At 37.3% G+C, this 21,818-nt stretch overlaps 1 protein-coding gene across 5 annotated transcripts in view; it reads left to right on the top strand.

The window, feature by feature from the left end:
• LOC140799955 (homoarginine-6-hydroxylase 2-ODD-233-like) overlaps nucleotides 1–21,353 on the top strand; it is a 35,298-nt gene extending 13,945 nt beyond the window's left edge. For 3 of the 5 annotated variants that reach the window (XM_073154538.1, XM_073154539.1, XM_073154542.1), the window contains 7 exons: nucleotides 9,947–10,005; nucleotides 10,095–10,254; nucleotides 10,356–10,375; nucleotides 11,078–11,124; nucleotides 20,775–20,855; nucleotides 20,931–21,020; nucleotides 21,094–21,353. In XM_073154538.1, the coding sequence (XP_073010639.1) occupies nucleotides 9,947–10,005; nucleotides 10,095–10,254; nucleotides 10,356–10,375; nucleotides 11,078–11,124; nucleotides 20,775–20,855; nucleotides 20,931–21,020; nucleotides 21,094–21,222 (586 nt within the window). In that variant the 3' untranslated portion in view covers nucleotides 21,223–21,353. Of the gene's footprint in view, nucleotides 1–9,946; nucleotides 10,006–10,094; nucleotides 10,255–10,355; nucleotides 10,376–11,077; nucleotides 11,125–20,456; nucleotides 20,619–20,774; nucleotides 20,856–20,930; nucleotides 21,021–21,093 lie in introns of those variants that run through there. The other 2 variants (XM_073154540.1, XM_073154543.1) reach the window with 2 other exon arrangements.
• The last annotated feature ends 465 nt before the right edge of the window (nucleotides 21,354–21,818 follow it).

The raw sequence follows: 21,818 nt of genomic DNA, 5'->3' as shown, positions 1-21,818 counted from the left end.
ATTTTCATTTGTTAGGGAACCTTAGAGGAGATCCATAAGTTTGAAGATTTGCTATAATTGTTTTACTTTAATAGAATCAATATCTTTACTTTCCTCTATAGTAGTAACCTTAGCTTAGAAATCTCTTGGGTAAGGACCTCATAATTTTTGTAACAGTTTTACTTTCAAAAATTTTCTCATCAGGATTGAAACATGAATTTGCAGTATCACTCAATTTTGCATATAACTCATCAAGTTATTCATTTTCTTCCAACTGAAGGGGCAGTCATCTCTGAAGTTTTGACAATTTAACAGTGGCTGCACTTTCATATGTGGTCTGTAAAAATATCCTAAGCTTCTTTAGCTTCCTCACATGTAGAATTTCTCCGGAGTTCATCCTGAGAGACGTGACTAAAAGTTATGGTAATAACTTTTCTGTTCGAACTGGAACTCACTGAAGTCAATTTTATCCTATTTGCCTACATGGAGTTTAACCATTAATTATAGCAAGCTAAACTCACCATCTATCGATTTGAGAAATGCCCTCATCCTAGGCTTCCAATTCAGACAATTAGTGCCATCTAAAAGTGGGGGTTTTAACTGTAGACTGTCTCTTTCTAGGTATTACCATAACTTTTAGTTCGAACTGGAACTCACTGAAGTCAATTTTATCCTATTTGCCTACATGGAGTTTAACCATTAATTATAGCAAGCTAAACTCACCATCTATCGATTTGAGAAATGCCCTCATCCTAGGCTTCCAATTCAGACAATTAGTGCCATCTAAAAGTGGGGGTTTTAACTGTAGACTGTCTCTTTCTAGGTAAAACTATATCTAGTTTTCTCTCTAAAATAAGAGAAATATGCTTTAATACCAAATGGAATTCTGGAATAGGGGACATGTAATACTGCATAGGCCCACAAGATATGGAAACCAATCAAAAACCAATACCAACAATTATAAGAAAACTTACAATCTGTTACACTAAAATCGTAATTATAAGAAAACTTACTATTTCCACTGCTGGTCTGATTTGGATCACTTTAAGTACCGATAGTAGTCAATGAAGCTCCTCTAAGGTTCTTGATAATGTATGGTGATGTAGACTTGCTCTCGAACAATTGATTTCCTCACAATTGATGTTTTTTCACTCCTTAGACTTGAGGGACCACTTGGATGCCTTGAGAAACCTGCTGAGGTCCTTATATAGATGATGAGTAACATCACCGGTCCGGACTCATGCAAACCCCTAAAGGAAAATCTAGCAACCCCTAAATGAAAATATAGTCCAAATCTGAAACAGTAGCCTTCTTATTTTGCTTTACAATCATTGTGCTGTTATTATTGTGTCATTGGCAGAGGTGGAGATGCAAGTTGGTTGAAGAAGTACATGTGTTGTGGTATCTGAAATGGGGGGAATAATATAATGAGTTTAAAAACTGAATATGCTATTGAAATCATATCAGAGTACGCAAATAACCATAATTCCAAATGGAATTTCAATGCATAAATCCAATGCATGTAGCATAAACAAAACTACATCATATATCACATAACTAGGATACTAGGATATACTTAACATCTCAAGTATATATATATAGTATCAATGCATTAGGTCAACTAATGGGGCCCACCCTTATTAACCTCCGAGATACTAGGATCCATCCCATTTATACTCCGGAATACTAGAGTTTTTGAATTTCTATCCATGCTATCACATGTTAGTTCATCTACTAACCAACCGTTATAATGCATGGTTCCTGTCAAATAGCTCAAATGATGGCTTTTAAGCCTATAGTCCAATATATAACTTCACAAAAACTTCAATTATCAAGCTCATTTTGAGTGTGAAATCAACAAATATAGCTCTTTCAAGATAACACTTTTTTTTATAGTGCATTCATGCAAATCAAAGCAAGGTATCGACAAAATTGAACTTTTGCATAAATTAGATGTGAATCTTTGCATCAAATAAGAAATGCAACTAAGTAGCAAATATAGAGAAATCATGTCAAATCCAAGATAACACTTTTTTTTATAGTGCATTCATGCAAATCAAAGCAAGGTATCGACAAAATTGAACTTTTGCATAAATTAGATGTGAATCTTTGCATCAAATAAGAAATGCAACTAAGTAGCAAATATAGAGAAATCATGTCAAATCCAAATCCTATTGCTCATATAATATTTCACAAAACACACCATTTCATTATGAAAATCAATTCTATTCATTCACAAGGTATGCAACATATTTCCCTTTAGCTAATTACATAAATATGATAAGTAGTCCTACTCATCTGAATGCTAGATTTGGAGGATAAGATTCTCTATACCTGAAAAGTGCAATAAGATAACTTAAGCTACTATTTTATGCACCTCAAAATCTGTAACTAATTTCTTCTAATTTAATTATTGCAATAGCTTTGCTAACTTAATCCATAAGCCCCATCATTTATATTCATTTTGGATATGATGTTTTCATCTAGAATCTAGTCTCTCTTACTTACGATGATATGATCCAAGTTTGAATTGAGTCAGAGTCAGAATTAATCTGAGTTCCTAGATTGCTGGAATTTACAGTTTCAGTTTTGAAAAAATAATTAGCAAATTTTCATACGACATCCAAAAAATATGATATTATATATATTAGATCAGTGAATCTACGTTTTTCCTTAGACATCTTTAGATTCGGACTCCATCTGCGAAACAAAAAACCAATCTAAGGGAGATTTCGAGATTGTTTAGATTAGCTTAGTAATTTGTTTTTTGTTCGATTTTAGGAATCTTTATTTTATTTCTTATAGGGGTGGCAATCGGGTCGGGTCAACTTCACTCTGACCCAAACACGACCCGATTAATAAATGAGTTGCATTTGGTAGACACGAACACGACCCAATTATTTAACGGGTAACACGAAACGATCCGCCTAACTCATTTAATAAACAGGTCGGGTTAACACAACACGTTAACATGACACATTAACACCACAAGTTAACACGATCCGCCTAACCCGTTCAATAAATGGGTCATGTTAACCCGATACGTTAACACGATCTGTCTAACTCATTTAATAAATCCTATATAAATTTAATATTTATTGATTTATCATAAAAATAAAATAACCTATTTCCAACAATTCATACAATATTAAAATTATAATTTTAATAATTCATCATAACAAAATCCATATAACTAACTAACAAAGTTTAGAGTTTAGATTATTATAACAAACTAACAAAGTTTAGAAAAGCCGGCAGGGGATGTTAGAGGTAGGGGAGATGAGGCCAACATCCGCAGAAGCATGGGATTTGGGGAGATGAGGCCGGCGGTCGCAACGACGTGGGGACTGGGGATATGAAGGCGACGGCTATTAGGGCTTGGAGTCGGGACTCGGAAGGGGAGGAGCTGGTGGCGTGGGGAGATGCCGATAGTCTTAGAGTAGGGGAGATGCCGAGATGATGCCGACGATTGCAGCAGCGTGGGGACTAGGGAGATAATGGTCGGCGGCCGCAGCGGCATGGGGACTAGGGAGATGAGCGCAGTGGCTATTGGGGCTCAAAGTCGGGACTCGGGAGGAGAGGAGCCGGTAGTGTGGGGAGATGCCGAGATGTCGAAGCCTTAGCCCTTAGAGTAGGGGAAATGTCGAGATGATGCCGACGATTGCATGGGGAGATGATGCCGGCAGCCTTAGCGGCGTGGGGACCGGAGAGATAAGGGGGCGGTGGTGGTGGGGGAGAAAATGAATGGGAGATGAGTTGAGGGAGTTAGAGTGTGTAAGAGTGTGTGAGAGAGTGGGAGTTAGGGTTATTTAGTTTAAAATATATAGTGCGGGTTAGCGGGTTGATCCGACCCAAATCGACCCATATACTTAAACGGATTAAACAGGTCAAAACAGGTTAGCTATATAAACCCGAACACGATTTGATTATTAATTTGGTTAGGCGAGTTGATCCGTTTATGACTTGAACCCGATTAAATTAAACCCAAACCTGATATTGTGTCGGTTTATCAGGTCGGGTCAAGATTTGCTATCCCTAATTTCCTATAAATAGAGCCCTATAACTTGTATCTTTGGCGTCCATTGAATTGTTTAATAGACAACTCTTCTCTTCGAACTCTCTCTATCTCTCTATTTCTCTTGGCCCTAATCGTCTTCTTTGTCTCTCTTTGTCTTAACCATCTCTACCTCTTGTACGGTTCTTTCCTTTGCTATTGCCGTGTTGTAGGTTAATCATAGCCCTTAGCTATCTACCATATCTACAAGCCATCACTGCAACATCTTGTCAAGCCATCTCTATCAACTATTTGGTTTCCACTCCATCATCACCTTCACTATACGGCTATCCTCTATCACTAGTCGCATCATATCCTCAGTTTTAGCTATGTTCCTCCATCATCCACAATAGCCTTAGCCATCCATCCTTAGTATCCAAACCCTGTATTATTCTATCTCCTAGCTAAGCTTTTTCATAACCTTCTCTTCAGTCCAAACACCACCCTGTAGATCCCTACAATACCTGGAAGTGCCACTTAAAATCCTGTCTACAACAAACCACAAGATGAGGCACTCGTTAGTCTTCATCGGTGCACACCCTCAGTACTCGGTACTTGGTATGCACCACTTCCAAAAATACATAAGCAGCATGAGCCCCAAACTAAGATTGGAGCACACCCTTCTTGGTTGGTGCGCCACTTCCAGATAGCAGCAAAAGACCTTATTTATTGCCTAGGTTTGAGTCGATTACAATCCTTCATCGGGTCTCATCAAATTTGGTGTCAGAGCTAATGTTTCTTGGCAAGCCCACCACTAGAGTCAAGTCTACGGGGAGAAATACAATGGATTAGAGTTCCTTGATACAATATGTCAACCCAGCTGACTAGGCGGTGCTTCACTCTGCCATCTTCGGGGTGAGAGTGGCCATCGAGGAGAACACGAAGGTGCTCTACGAGATAAGAAGCAATAGCAGATTTTGACCTACAATTGGATCGTGGCTATAGTTATAGAGGCCATGTCTATTCGCAGTTCTATTCTGCTATATCCATCGCTGTATGATATATGCCTTTTCCATCCACTAGACAACAACCCTAAGCAACATTGAGGTCATACCAAATCAAAAGGCAACTGACACATCCACAGGCAAATATTGTGCACTCACGGTCACGGAGTTGCGCAATGTCTAAGGGATGAATATGCCGATCTATGGCAGCCATATTAGAGGTTAGTAGAGCCTTGGTCCAACCCTTCTCAAGGTTACATCCTAGTTACCTACTTGACCCTTCTAGATGCGCACAATGGCATGAATGAGCTAGAGTCCCAACCTGTTAGCCTAAAGCCCAACCTAGACTAGACTCAAGGTTTTATAGCGGCATCCTTGGCCCACTAGCACAAGTGGGCCAAGTTTTTGTTCGGCCTGAGAACCGGTTAGTTTGTGCAGGGGTCTATACTAGACCGGAGGTTTTATAGTGGCATCCAACCTTGGTTTACTATCACAATTGGGTTGAGCCTTTGTTCAACCTCTCTCAGGCCTTCCCACCTCCAGGTCAGCCCATTACTTGCTAAGGACACTCTTGTCAGGCTGAGAGGCACCAAAGTTCAACCCGAGAGCCCTCCTGTTGATCTGAATTGTGTTCGGGCCTTACCCAAGCATAAACCCAAGCCAAGTCCTGGTCTAATCCTTACTAGGGTCCTTAGTTATGTGATATTTGCAGTTTAGGGTTTCTCAGATTTTGAATTACACTTTCGGACATCTTCTACCCATTTAGCTCTAACAAAATAAAAAATGATTGCCGTGTCGTACGTAAAGACTATGCAAAAAGTATGGTTTCAGTTTTGCTAAGATACGTCTCCAAATATAGTAAAAAATGATATACAGTACCTATGTAAATAATAAGCAAAGAGTATGCAAAATGTACGTTTTCATTTTGCCAAGGTACACATCTAAATGTATGCTTTCAATAAAGGCTAAATGAGTAAAAGAATCCCAAATTTACTATTCGAAAACTAATAAGACCAAAACAGCCAATAACCAGGGGACTTTCTCATGGAAATCGCCTTAGAACTAGGACTAAAAATCTGAAAGAACTACGGCACAAGAAAATAGTGTATCTTTGTTAGTAATACCATTTTTTCTGTCTTTTTACAGTATAGACCTTTATTTTTTGTTATTTACATTTTAGTCCCTCATATCCTGAATATTAAATTTTTACTTCTAATTGCAAATTCTTATCAGCTTTATTTACAGTTCTCTTAACTGAAAAGTCATGGAATAGCTTAAATATATCATAGAACATATTAGTAGTCTCAAAGCTTACTTTGTCATGGACCTGAGAAGTTTAATAAAAAATGATTCTTTGGTACTTAAGCCTGAAAAGCTCAATGGTCTAATGGATTTAGGATGTGGCAAACTCAAGTTAAATTTTGGGTAATGACTATAGGGTTGTGGTCAATAATAGAAGAACCCTTCTTAGAATCAACTTTTTGCGATAGTCTTGCTCCTCCATCTGCCCCTAGTATCCCACAACTCCACTTATTCCGATCCTCGTTCTTAGAAATCTCTAAGAAATTTAGACTTCCAATACAAACATTGCATACTTATCTGTGTAATAAACTCCTCGCATAACTTGCAGCTTTCCACAAAAAGTGCCAAAAGCACTGGGATCTTCTTGAATCCATAGATCCAACACCCCTATATGCCACTGGCATGAATTTATAATATTTTAAATATATTTAGAGATGTTTTTGAATTTTTGTTATATCAATCTTTGGTTTTTGGTTTAAATATATGTATTAAACCTACATTATAAATTTTTATCTTTAGATTATTTTTGTAAGTGACATTTTCTATTTAAGATAAAGCAATAGTTAAAATATACATATTATTCAACGCATAATATGATTAAATACATTCATTAAAACTAATATTAATGATTGAGCACTTCATAATATAATTGAATACTCCATAATAAAATTGAACATATAATATTAATTGATAATAATTCAATAATTTAAACTAATATCTAGTTGAATACATTGATAAGGAGGATCAAAGACTTTATTTGACGGCACAAGAATAACACGAGAATGTTGGTATTAAATAATGTCAATAATCTTCAAAACTCATCTACTAATAGTATTGCTCATTCTAACGTTTTACATAGTCTTCATACAAATAAGAATCTTGTAATTGTTTTATGATATGATATGGATATTGAATATGCACGGGAACAACTGATACTGGCACAGGCACACTATAAGCATATGCAGATTGTGGATATAAAGTATAATAAGGGTATTGTGGCTTTGATGGGTATGATTGATATGATGATAATGATAATGAACTCATATCATCCTATGGGTGCATCTCTCCTAATGTCCTACTATCTATGGACTCAAGTCCTCTATAAAAATAATATCTATTTGAGAAGATTTTGTAATAGGGATGCATGCCTCATTTTCATCATTACTGCCACCAAATTGAGTCTTGTCATCATCATCATCACCATCACACCATCATCATTTCTAGTCTCATCATTATTAATTTTATCTGAGCCTTTTAAATGGTCAATTGATTAGTTGATTTTTGATAATAATTGATGAAAATAGAAATTTTTTTAAAAAACTCGACATGACACAGTGACCAACAAGCAGCCATGTCGGACCACCATGGCTTGGCACGGCATGCATGCCGATCAGCACAGGGGTGTGCCGCTGGCAACCCCGTGCCAAGTGTCGTGCCATTATTGATACAAGGCATGCCGACCGGCACGACTATCCATGATTCTCTCTATATCCAATCTTATAGAGATTTAAAGGAATATGTGAAAACACACCTTTAGCTTAAGAGCCTCCATTTAGTCTTCAATGTTCTTTCTTTCTACCTTCCTTTATAAATACACCCTTTGGTAAAAGAATATATGATAGAACATACCTTTGAGAAATGAGAATTTATGAGGAGCAACCAAAAGTCATAGAAGCATCCTAATTTACTTTCTTCTCATCTCTCTTTGCTTCTCTCTATTCTAAGGAGAAACTCTTCTAAAATGGTAGCTCCTATAACCATACTTGTCCTCCCTTAAAATTTACCATGAGGTGTCACATGCAACCCTAGTAAGGTGACACCTAGTTTATAAGATATTAAGCTTATTAGGTTTACTAAACTACACTAAAACATAAAATAATGAAGTTCTAAATTAATACTACACTCACTTAGGTGATTATTTTTAGTCATAAAATATCAAGCCAATTACCTCACTAATCAAATCATTAGTGTTAATGTAGTCATTAAATCAAAAATCTAATTTCATACATGATATTCTTGAGAAAACATAACCATTCCTTTGATTCTCGTCATGCTTAGCAAATTCCTTTAGGTCTAATATGGTGATGTGGGCATCATCTTCAATTTGACCAAAATAAAGTTGCTCGAGTCCAATTTTGGTCTAATTGATCTAATTAGGCTCAACTTATTTTCGCATTTAATTTGTTGAGTTGATTTTTAATTCAAATGATTAATTGAATTAGTCAATTGATAGATATGGTAAGCCTATATGCAGGGGATGTCCGCGTTGAGTTATTACCTAAATTGGGTTAGTCAATTTAGGTAAGACCTAATCAATTAGGATCCTATTAGGAAATGAATTCTTATTAGAATCTCAGTTGATAGTTATAGTAAACTTATATGTAGGGGATGTTCATATTGATTTATTACCTAAATTGGGTTTGTCAATTTAGGTAAGATGATCAATTAGAGTCCTATTAGGAAATAAGTTTCTATTAGAATCAGCTAAAATCAAAGTTGTTAACCTATTTAAGGGTTATTGCATGAGAAACAAAGATTGAATAAGATTTATTTGAAATCTCTCATTTTCTCCCCTGCAGTCTTCTTCTCTCTCCCTTTCTCCTACTTCATTTTAAGATTCTTCTCTAATCTCTTCTATTCTCTCTAAATCTCTCTCCTTCTTCAATCTCTATTTTTCATTGGTTACTGTTGTTGTTCAAAAGATTCCAGTAGTGAAAGAGAATCTTTAGGTGCTTGAACGTGAAAATGACGACTTGGTTTCAAAGTAAAAACACTACTATTCTATTTATTGGTAAACCTAAACTCTAAAGTCTTTGCTTACACCATATTTTAGGCCTTTCTACTGTCAACATACTTATTTGAGAGTTGAGGAAGTTACTACCTTATCTGAGTAGTTTTATCTTCTTCCATCTAGTAGTGATCCTTTTAATCAATTAACTTATTGCCAGTCATTACTTATTATATTTTATTTTAGTTACTTGTTTGGGTCAATTGTTTTCCAAAACATTGCATTCATATTAGATTTGCATCATATGGTGATTTCAACATTAGAAAAATGGACTCTTCTTTTATTGTTGCAAAATACACCAAGTGAATGTGTAAAGGAAACCAGAAGAAGCATTACAATTTCTTTGGACACTTCCCAAGCTTAGCTAGCTCTTTAGGGTTTAATGGTGAGATTGTAACAAGTATGTACTCTTCTTGTAAGTCTAGGATTTATCAATGATTAAGAGACTCCACATTTTACCACTGTTAAAATAAATTTCATCCTTGAAACTGAGTAATTCTCGTTAGGCACAGGCCTGACATAAAGATGAGTTTGATCATACGTGACTTTGGGAGCATGGTACATAGAGAACTATCTGTGTTAAGGGTTACTACATTCTACCAACATAAGAATAAGTTTTGTCCTCGAAACAGAGTGAATATCATTAGAGATCATATTGTATTTATTTTTAGTCCAGGGATATCACTTGTTTCAAGGTATCTTACTAGGTCTAACATTATATCTTCAATTACTTGTACACATAAGATAGTTCATTTTTCTCTTTTGGTTTGCAGAATGCTTTTGTTTAAGTTTCTTAGGGTATTTAGTCAGGACAATTTTTGGTGTCGGATATTCACTGGAGATACTTTATTAATCGAGAAATATATTTTTGGATTACAGGCCTGATCATCCACCAAAGTTCAAGGAACTAATGGAAGATTATATCAGTCTTGTTAGAGGTCTGCATATCAATGTGTATCCATGTTTTCTGCAGTATGCCTTTCTGATGTATTTCATGTATCTATTTTCTATTTATATTTAATTGCAGATCTTTCAAGAAAGATTATGCGTGGAATTGCTTTAGGATTGGGTGGGTCTCTTGATGCATTTGAAGGTGAAAGAGCAGGAGATTCCTTTTGGGTGATGAGATTAATTGGATATCCAGTTTCAGCTGATATTCCAGAATCACAACGCACAGATACAGGATGGTATTAACTATGGACTTTTTGGTCTATATTTTTATGAAGAATACAATTTGATTTCTGAAATTCTTTTTTTGCCTTTCTCGATGCATTGGGTGAAAATGCAGTGGAGCTCATACAGATTATGGTGAGTAGCTTGCGACATACTTTTTCAATGAAGCAAATTAATATTGATAAAACTATGGTATTAATTATTAGGATTTTTATAAATCACAGCCTATTTTACGTATTTTATGATTCACACTCTGTTTTTCAAGATTTTGTAACCCGACCCCTCTTTTTTCCTTATAGTTCTCATTTAATACCTTGACATTATTTTGATTGACCAACGTCGACTAAATTACTAAAATATTTCTAATTTTCTTTCTTATTTTCTATATCCCTCCACCATCTTCCCCACCTATCTCCTCCACTGTCGCCATCGTCGTTGCCGCCGCTACCAATTTTCCCCATCTGCCCCTGCCCCTCCTCCTCCTCTTCTTCTTCTTCTTCGAGAAGAGAAAAAGGATAAAGAAGACGGGGACAATTTAGGTACTTATAAATTATTTTGTATATTATAACAGAATATTCCTTTTTTAGTACCGTCTAAGTTAACCCAAGGTGTTAAATAAGAATTATAAAAGAAAAAGAAGAATCGGATTACAAAATTTTCAAAGATGTGATGTGAACCACAAAATAGGTAAAATATAGGGTGTGATTTATAAAAGTCCCTTAGCTATTTAGACATTATTTTATTGTCTTCATATGATTGGTTAGTAGTTCTCAGTATTATGCTTTTCAGTGAAGATCTTAACTTCCCCTTTGAATCTTATGGCATGATTTGAAATAGGTCTGCTGACCTTAGTTAACCAAGATGATGATATTCGTGCTCTTGAGGTACTATTCCTTTGTAACTTCATATTTCAGACTTTTCAGTTGGCATGTATAGGTTCATAATGGATGGTTATTTACATTAATAATGATTTTTACTACTGCAGAATAATAGTGAACGAAATATCTCTTTTCACTATTATTTTGTAGTAGTAACAGCTGATGATATGAATTACTAATATCTCCTAAGTTAGATACATTTTAGATTTAATCTAACTATTAAATTTTTTTTAATTTTGGCCGATATGACCGTGATGGATTGGACCTGTCCAATATGATCGAAACTAGCCGATTCTAGATTGAAACCAGTCACTAGATTGGTTTCGGGTCAAGATCATGATCATCTAGAGTTGATTCTAATCTGTTAATATCTGTCACGACCCAAAATCGGAATCATGACTGGCCATGCATCTCAATATGCTTGAGATACACGAAGCCTTACTAATACTTCTTATGTGTACAATGGCAAGAATAAATAAACGAAGATCTGCTTTATTAAATTTAAACTAATTGCAATGAACATAAAACAATGTTATTGTTTGAGTCTCTAAACAAAATAAAATTAACAATTAATCTAAAGTATAAAATTCAAAAGAGCGGAACGGTAAATAGGTAGGTTCTAAGTGGAGGTAGGGTCCGTGTGCGTCTCGCTTAGTTGCCACGCTGACTATTACCTAAGAAAAATCCATGAGCCAATAAATATAGCTCAATGAGTGGAATCCACTCGAAAACCAAATAAATTCTAAAATTTTATAGTGTTAAATAAAACCTAAGTTCAACAATATACATAACAATTTACAACAGGCATGCTTTTAAATAATGACAATGATAATAATAGTCATAATTTGTAGCCTTGCACAGTTTCAACATATTAACATCTTTCCAATGTTTATACTGTCATTTGTCTCAATGGGTCTATACCCTGTGGATCTACATCAACTAGAAGTCACCTCGAGATGATGCTCGGAACTTTTCCTCGTAGCTAATCCTGTTAGGGTCATCAGGTAGTGTCACTATATGATCAACATACCCTGCCTTTTCCACTAACCGTTGAGAGTGGTTAGAGTCACATAGAAAATTTCTTATTCATTCTAGGACTGTTCCCTAATCCCATTAGAGTCACCTAAGAAAGTCACTATAGTGATCTGATATAGGATTTTCCTCTGGATTTCCAAATAGACTTGAGTCACTACGGAAAAACTGTTCTCTAAGTCATACCAATACTAGTTTTATTTTTCTTTTCAACAAAATTTATAATTTGCACAAGGTAGCGATGTACTGAGTGTAATGATTAAATGCACACAGAAAATGTAACAAATAAATTTGCACACAGCAAATTACATGGTTTGACAAAGATACGAAGTATAATAAAAATAAATATGTGAGTGAACCCACTCACCTTAGTCTAGGCAAGATAATTAAAATCTCAAATCTCTAGCTCACGTGCTAAAAATCATCACCTTTAATAATAAATAACGATAAAAATTTTAATTTGAATAATATCAATATTTTTAAAATTTAAAACTAAAATGGGTTAAATTACCCATTGGATTGGGCTGGGCTGCTGCTGGCCTGGCCCACTCCAATAAACTAATCGGGCTGGGCCAAGGCCCAGCCAAAAACAATGGACTAGGCTGCGGGTTAGCCCGCAACCCACCCTCCATTTAAGTGGTGCGGGTCGGGTCTTTAGATCCGAAATCCAAACCCGAACCCAAACCCGAAATCATAAGAAAAAAGGTTGGCTCAGGTTAAACACGAGCCCAACCAAATCCTTCCCCTCCCATGACCAACGCGAGGAAGAAAAGATAGAGGGAGAGAGTGTCCGTCGGCGACCATCGCCCGCGACACCACACCTCAAGCCCCCTCGACTCTCTCGCGATGTCGCCGCCCTCACGAGGTGGAGGAGAAACCACAGAAGACGATCGACTTAATGGCCGACAGCGACTGGAGCCACGAGGGCTCCAAAAGCGAACACCCACGGCACGAGGCCAACGGAAGAGGCTTCCAGTGGAGTGAGTGGTAGCGACCCGAAACCGCCAGCCGGCGAGGTTCACCAATGAGGCCGCAACATAGAAATTAGGTACTTCTAATTTTCTCCATTAAATTGAAATTAAACTAGAAGAAATGAGAGAGCTTACCGAGGAGGAGCGTGAGGGTCCCTATTTACTCCAGCGATGCTCCGACAGGCTAAACCCACGTTGTGAATCTGACGGTAAGGAAGAAGAAAACGAAGGAGAAGAAGAAGAGGAAAAGGAGGTTGGGGGTTAAGGAGAGAGAGAGAGAGAGAGAATTAGGGTTTAATTTCTAGATTAAAAATCCAAATCTAATTTGATTTGGAGTTGGCGAGATCTCCGCTGCGCCTCATCATGTGCCGGAAAGGGAGAAGGGAGGGGGTTGCACGTGCACCCCCTTTTCTCTCTCAAATTTTTTTTTAGTTCTCACAAATATTCCCAACAATAAGAAATTTCGTCCTCAAAATTAAAATTAGTAGAATAAAAGGATAAAGTAATACCGTAATAGTCACTGTGAAGACTGAGGAAAAAGCTCTGAATGCTTCTCCCTTATTTCATCTTCACACTTCCAAGTTGCTTCTTCCGGTTTATGGTTTTGCCATAAAATCTTTATGAAAAAGATTACCCTGGTGCGAAGAGTTTTTTGTTGAGTCTCCAGAATTTCTACGGATTGCTCCTCATAAGATAGATTTTCTCGGATCTCCAAAGGCTCGTAGTCGATCATATGGTCTGCACTAGGCACATACTTTCTCAACATAGACACACGGAAGACATTATGTACCTTAGCTAACCTAGGTGGCAATGCTATATTCGGTATGCCACCTCTCCAATGCGCTTTAACACCTCAAAAGGCCCAATAAAGCGAGGACTCAATTTGCCTTCCTTACCAAACCTGATCAATCCTTTTCAGGGTGACACCTTTAGAAAAACTATGTCACCCACTTGAAACTCTAGGTTTCTTCTCTGGTTATCAGCATAACTCTTCTGACGGCTTTGAGCTGTAAAAAGATTTTCCTTGATTTTGACAATTTTCTGTGTGGCATCTTGGACTATATCTGGTCCCCATAATTGTCTTTCACTAACCTCAAACCAACAAAGTGGAGATATGCATTTTCTACCATACAATGCCTCATAAGGTGCTAGCCCCAAACTTGAATGGTAGCTATTATTATAAGAGAACTCGATAAGTGGAAGATGATCATCCCAATTTCCTTTCCACTCCAAGGAACACGCTCGCAACATATCCTCAAGGGTTTGGATAGTCCTCTCGGATTGTCCATCAGTTTGCGGGTGATAAGCTGAGCTAATCTCAATCATGTCCCCATAGCTAAATGAAGACTTCGCAAGAATTTAGAAACAAAATAAGGATCTCGATCAAACACGATAGACAAGGGTGCGCCATGGAGTCAAACAATTTCTCTAATATAAAGTTGTGCAAGACGATCTAGGGAGTAAATCATACGAATGGCTAAAAAGTGAGCAGACTTAATCAATCTGTCCATAATCACCCAAATTGCATCATGATTTGATCTGGTGCGGGAAAGTTTTGAGACAAAGCCCATAGTCACGTCCTCTCACTTCCATTCTAATAAAGGCAAAGGCTGTAACATCCCTGTAGGTTTTTAGTGCTCAATCTTGATTTGCTGACAAATGAGACATCTGACCACAAAGTTAGTTATGTCCTTTGTCATTCATTCTACCAAAAATTTTCTCACAAATCTCTATATACATTTTCATGCTGCCTGGGTGGATATTGAATTCTGAACTGTGAGCCTTTGACATAATTTTATTCTTTAACTCTTCACTGGCTAGGACGCAAACTCGGTTCTAGTACTTGACTAGTCCTTCATCCGATCTTCTTGACCCGAATGTTTCTCTCAGTGAGGAGTGCCTTAGATACCATTTCTGGAAGTGTCTGGCACTAGAAAAGTGATATCCTATCTCTGATGGTTGGCCGCAACTTACCCTCGAAGAAGCTAACTTTCTCATCCTCGCTCGCTGCTATATGTAGAACAAATCGCAACAACTCGGTGAACCTCGTCTCAAAGTCCACAGACATGCCTCCCTGTCTCGGCTCAAATAACTCGTCATGTTTCTTCTTCTTTAAGGCCCAAGGATAGTACTTCTCGAAGAAAATCCCTCTTAAAGTTTTCTCAAGTCAGCTCCTTCTCCCGTCCAATGTACTGACACTCGATCATCTACCACCAATGCTCTGCCCAATCCTCGAACATATAGGTTGTCAGAGTAACCCTTTGATGTCACGACCCAAAATAGGAATCATGACTGGCCATGCATCTCAATATGCTTGAGATATACGAAGCCTTATTAATACTTTCTACGTGTACGATGGAAAAATAAATAAATAAAATGAAAATCTGTTTTATTAAATTCAAAACTAATTGCAATAAACATAAAATAATGTTAATGTTTTTGAGTCTCTAAACTAAATAAATAAAATTTCTAATCTAAAGCATAAAATCTAAAAGAGCGGAAAAGTAAATAGGTGAATCCTATGTGGAGGTGGAGTCCGGGTACATCTCACTCAGTCGCCCCGCTGACTATTACCTGAGATAGATAAATAAATACAAAAAAAAGAATCCATGAGCTAACAATTATAGCTCAGTGAGTGGAATCCACTCGAAAACCAAATAAATTTTAAATCATATTAATGCTGAATAAAATTAAACTAAAAGCAACAATATCGATGACAATATACAATAGGCATGCTTTTTAAATAATAACAATGATAATAATAGAGAGAGTCACAACTTGTAACCTTGCACGGTTTCAACATATTAATATCTTTTCAATATTTATACTGTCATATGTCTCAATGGGTCTAAATCCTATGGATCCACATCAACTAGAAGTCACCTCGAGATGACGCTCGGGATTTTTCTTCATAGCTGATCTAGTTAGGGTCATCAGATGGTATCACTATGTGATCAACACACTCTGTCTTTTCCACTAACCATTGAGAGAAGTTAGAGTCACCTAGGAAATTTCTCATTCGTCTTAGGATTGTTCCCTAACTCCGCCAGAGTCACCTAAGAAAGTTACCGCAGTAATTTGATTTAGGACTTTCCCCTGGACTTCCAAATAGACTTGAGTCACCACGGAAAATCACAAGCGATTTATACCGGGACTATTCTCTAAGTCGTACCAATACTAGTCTCATTTTTCTTTTCACTAAATTTAATATTTGCACAAAGTATGGTGATGCACTGAGTATAATGATTAAATGCACACAGAAAACATAACAATTAAATTTTTGCATGTACGAATGAAATAAATAGATTTGCACACAGAAATTATAACAATTAAATTTTTGCACGTAAGGGTAAAATAAATAATTTGCACACAGAAAATTTACATAGTCTGACAAAGGTACAAAATATAATAAAATAAATATGTGAGTGAATCCACTCACCTGAGTCTAGACAAGACAACCGAAATCTCAAATCTCTAACTCACATACTAAAAATCACTACCTTAAATAATAAATAATAATAAAATTTTTAATTTGAATAATATCAATATTTTTAAAATTTTAAAACTAAAAAGAAGTAAAATGGGTTTAGTTACCCATTGGATTGGGCTGTAGCCCAGCCCATTCCAAAAATGAAGCTAATCGGGCTGGGCCAAAGCCCAGCCAAAAGAAACTAATCGGGTTGGGCCAAGGCTCAGCCAAGAAAATGGATTGGGCTGTGGTTTAGCCCGCAGCCCATCCAATTTAATTGGTTCGAGTCGGGTCTGTGGATCCGAAATCCAAACCCGAACCCGAACCCGAATTCAAAAGAAAAAAGGGTTGGCTCGGGTTAAACCTGAGCCCAACCCACCCCTTTTTCTCCCTTCTCGCGTCCGACGCGAGGAAGGGAAGAAAATCAGAGAGAGTGGCCGCCGGTGACTCTGCCGGCAGCGGGTCACGACCAGTTCCCTCTCTCTCTCTCTACTTCGTCGTCCTCATCACCGACGACCGACGCCAAGGCCGATGTCGATTGGAGCCGCGAGGGCTCCCTAGAAGACATCACCGATACCGAGGTTGGAGCACAAAGCTTCCGGTGACGATGCGGTTGCGACCCGAAGCTGCCGGCCAGCCTGATTCGCCGATGAAGCCGAAACCCCAAATTAGGTATTTTCGATTTACCCTATTAAACTTTAATTAAAATTTATGGGTGGGAGAGGGCTTATCAATTAGTCGTATGGTGGTCTTTGATTGCTCCGGCGGCGCTCCGGCGATCCGATTCCATAGCGACGACTCTGATGGTGAGAACCAAAAAGAAAACGAAGGAGGGGAAGAAGAGAGGAGGGGGAGGGGGCTGAGGGGATTAAGGGGAGAGAGAAAATTTATGGTTTAATTTATAGATTAAGAGAGGATCAAATCTAATATAATTCAGATTAGATAAAATCCTTTTTGCGCCTCGTCGCGTGCCGGAGAGGGAGAGGGGAGGGCTGCACGTGCAGAGCACATGCACCCTCCTCTCTCAACCCTCCAATTTTTTTTTTTCTGATTCTGACATTTGATCCTCTGAACAATCCAATACTCGCAATATCTTCTCGATCCGCAACAGCCATGCCTCTGCTTCAATTGGATCAAGTACCCCTAAAGGCAGGTGGAGATGCCTTCAGAAATTTCTCAAACACTGTACTCCTATCTAGACTAAGACTCTGATATAGCTGGAGTCTGCGATAACTGTCCTCCAATGGCCTGAAGAACGATCTGTAGCACTGATATCACTGTATTAGTAGCAGGAATTAGGGCAGGAGTGGGGATCTGGGCAGGGGTAGGAGTCTGGATAGGAGTAGGAGTCTAGGTAGGAGTAGGAGTTTAGGTAGGAGTAGGATTCTAGGCAGGAGCAGAAGTCTGGATAGAAGTAGGATTCTGGGCGGGAATAGTTTCTGATCCCAACCTAGGAATAGAAGTTGGTGCAAGAGCTGGCACTTGAGCAGGAGCCAATTTGCCAGCTCTTGCTCCCTACTCCTGTCAGGAGATAAACTCTGGGTCGCAACTCGTCGACGACGACGCGTATACATATTGCCCCTTCAAGATTTATAAACGAGATAAGAATAATTTTACTGAATATAACAAATAATTTCGTAACGCCAGAGCTTATGCAACCGGACCTCTATATAACTCTAAAGGTGATTTAGGATGACTAAAATTTACGCTCTAATACTAACATTGTCATGACCCGAAATCGAAATCATGACCGGCCATGCAACTCAAGATACATGAAGACTTACTAATACTTCCTAAGTGTACAATGGCAATGAACATAAAACAATGTTATTGTTTGAGTCTCTAAACAAAATAAAAATTAACAATTAATCTAAAACATAAAATCCAAAAGAGTGAAAAGGTAAATAGGTAGGTCTTAAGTGGAGGTAGGGTCTAGGTGCGTCTCACTCAGTCGCCACACTGACTATTACCAAAGATAATAAAATAAAATAAAAAGATAAGAAGAAATCCATGAGCCGACAACTATAGCTCAGTGAGTGCAATCCACTCGAAAACCAAATAAATTCTAAAATTTTATAATATTAAATAAAACATAAGTTCAATAATATATATAACAATTTACAACAGGTATGCTCTTAAATAATGACAATGATAACAATAAAGAGTCATAACTTGTAGCCTTGCATAGTTTCAATATATTAATATCTTTTTAATATTTATACTGTCATTTGTCTCAATGTGTTTATATCCTATAGATCCACATCAACTAGAAGTCACTTTGAGATGGCGCTTGGGGCTTTTCCTCATAGCTAATCCGGTTAAGGTCATCAGGTGGTGTTATTAAGTGATCAGCACACCTTGTCTTTTCTACTAACCGTTGAGAGAGGTTAGAGTCACCTAGGAAATTTCTCATTCATTCCGAGACTGTTCTCTAACCCCGCCAGAGTCACCTAAGAAAGTCACCGTAATGATCTGATATAGGACTTTCCCTAGACTTCCAGATAGACTTAGTCACCATAGAAAGCCACAAGCGATCTATACCGGAACTGTTCTCTAAGTCATACCAATACTAGTTTTATTTTTTTTTCACCAAAATTTATAATTTGCACAAGGTATAGCGATGCACTGAGTTAATAATTAAATGCACACAGAAAATGTAACAATTAAATTTGCACGTAAGAATGAAATAAATAAATTTGCACATAGCAAATTACATGGTTTGACAAAGATACGAAGTATAATAAAAATAAATATGTGAGTGAACCCACTTACCTATGTCTAGGCAAGACAACTGAAATATTAAATCTCTAGCTCACGTGCTAAAAATCACCACCTTTAATAATAAATAATAAAAAAAATTTTAATTTGAATAATATCAATATTTCTAAAATTTAAAACTAAAAAAAAATAAAATGGGTTAAATTATCCATTAGATTGGGCTGGGTCAAGGCCCAGCCAAAAACAATGGACTGGGCTATGGGTCCCGCAACTCACCCTCCATTTAAGTGGTTCGAGTCGAATCTTTGGATCCAAAATCTAGACCCGAACCCAAACTCAAAATCATAAGAAAAATGGTTGGCTCAGGTTAAACCTGAGCCCAACCAAATCCTTTCCCTCCCGCTACCAACACAAGGAAGAGAAGATAGGGGGAGAAAGTGTCCGCCGGCGATGGTTTAACGACCACACCTCAAGCCTCTCGACTCTCTCACGACGTCGCTGTCCTCACGAGGTGGAGGAGAAACCACAGAAGACGATCAACACAATGGCCGATGGCGACTGGAGCCACAAGGGCTCGAAAGGCGAACACCGACGGCACCAGACCAAATGGCAAGAGGCTTCCAGTGGTGGAGCAGCAGCAATCCAAAGCCGCCGGCCGGCGAGGTTCACCGATGAGGCCGCAACACTGAAATTAGGTACTTCTAATTTTCTCCATTAAATTAAAATTAAATTAGAGGGATGAGAGAGGGCTTACCGAGGAGCATGAGGGATCGGCTGATTTTAAATTAAAATTAAAATTTAATTTTCTCCATTAAATTAAAATCAATTTTTTTTTTTGGTTCTCACAATCTAACTTGGGATCGGCTGATTTTAGGAACTATGATTACAAGAAAAAGGCCGGCATCTAGAATTCATGGACCTATTCTTTATGATTGACACCCATCATTTTTTTTTAAGGTGGAATCCATTTTTGTATGTAATTCTTCAGTCACTTTCTAGCATTAGTAGGAAAATTTGTGCAAGTTAACAGTGCAACATGTGGTGCCCATGTGAGTTTACCCTTGCTTTTCAATACCATTATCATAGCATTAACCAGTACAGTGTTAACACTAATTTATTCTCCCCATTCTGGAACAAAATCTTGGTAGGCGCAAGCAGACTGATCAAATCTGATTATCTAATAGTGTGCCACTAGAAAGACCTTTCACCTAGAAGTTACAAGGAAGATGGTAGTAGCTGTATTCTTCCTGTTATCTTCTGCAACATGAAGCTCAGAACCCACGGGATTCAGAAATTCTTGTCCTCAAGGTTTAATTGAAATTGTTAATTTGTCATAAAGTAGATTACTTCTTGCATCTGATTCTATGTGTGAAACCATGGTGTCAATTAACAGTACATAGAGTACGCATTAGTCAGAATATCTCAGATTATAAAAATTATTCTTGGTTGTGTGAGCTCAATTGCAGGTAAGAAATCGATCTGGTGAATGGATTTATGCTGTGCCGATCCCTGGTACCTTTGTTTGTAATATTGGGGATATGTTAAAGGTTATTATTCACCATACATTCCTTTTTTTCTCTCTATTAACTTAGATGCCCATTGATCGGTTTTAGAAATTTTAGGTGTGGTCCAATGGACTCTATGAGCCAACCTTACACAGAGTAATCAACAATTCTCCCAAGTATAGAGTTTCTGTTGCATTCTTCTATGAGGTAATTAAACCCCGCAACTTTTTCTTTGTTCGATATTGTTAATTTCCTCATTGTTTTGAATAACATTATGCAGCCAAACTTTGATGCAAGCATAGAGCCCTTGGATTTCTGTAAACAAAAGACAGGTGGTATATTACGATATGAAAAGGTTGTATATGGAGAGCATCTAGTTCGCAAGGTCCTTACCAATTTTGTCATGTGATCCATATTTTGAGCTTTATCTGTAAGATTTTTATGTACTTTGTACATCAAATATCAATTTAATTATGTCGCCTTACATTTCTTGGATAAATTGTTATCACAATTTCAATACAATTTTTACTATGTTGGTCACTTGGTCTTTGTTATAGTAATGCTAAGAATATTCCTTTTTCCATTTTGTTTCGAATGGGAATCCGCATTCTATGCCCCACTCCTGATGGTCAATCTTCTCTTTCTCATACTAACTGTATCACTTCTCTTTTCATGTTAATTATTACTCTTTGCTGATGTTATGAAATTGTAGATTGCTGGATTTTGAACGAGTTCTTTGAATAATGTACTTGAAGGCACTTTATTGTTTCTTTGGTGGTAGTACAAACTCCGTCCATATGTATCTGAAAAGTAAATGCCTGTTTCGATTGGACAAATCGTCGGAGTTAAGATTGGTGGGTTCCTGAGTTTCCTTGAACCTTTGATCTAATTTTTTTTTAAGTAAAAAGAAATTGTATAGATTAACCTGGTGGTTATAAAAGTCCACTAGAATCAAAGATTGAAATTTGCACAATATAACATTGATAGTTTTGTAATGGCAAATTC

Source organism: Typha latifolia, chromosome 13 (assembly GCF_019914945.1).
Source record: "Typha latifolia isolate L0001 chromosome 13, TyphaL0001v2, whole genome shotgun sequence".
NCBI classification, from domain to species: domain Eukaryota; kingdom Viridiplantae; phylum Streptophyta; class Magnoliopsida; order Poales; family Typhaceae; genus Typha; species Typha latifolia.
This window is presented reverse-complemented; position numbering and strand designations above follow the sequence as displayed.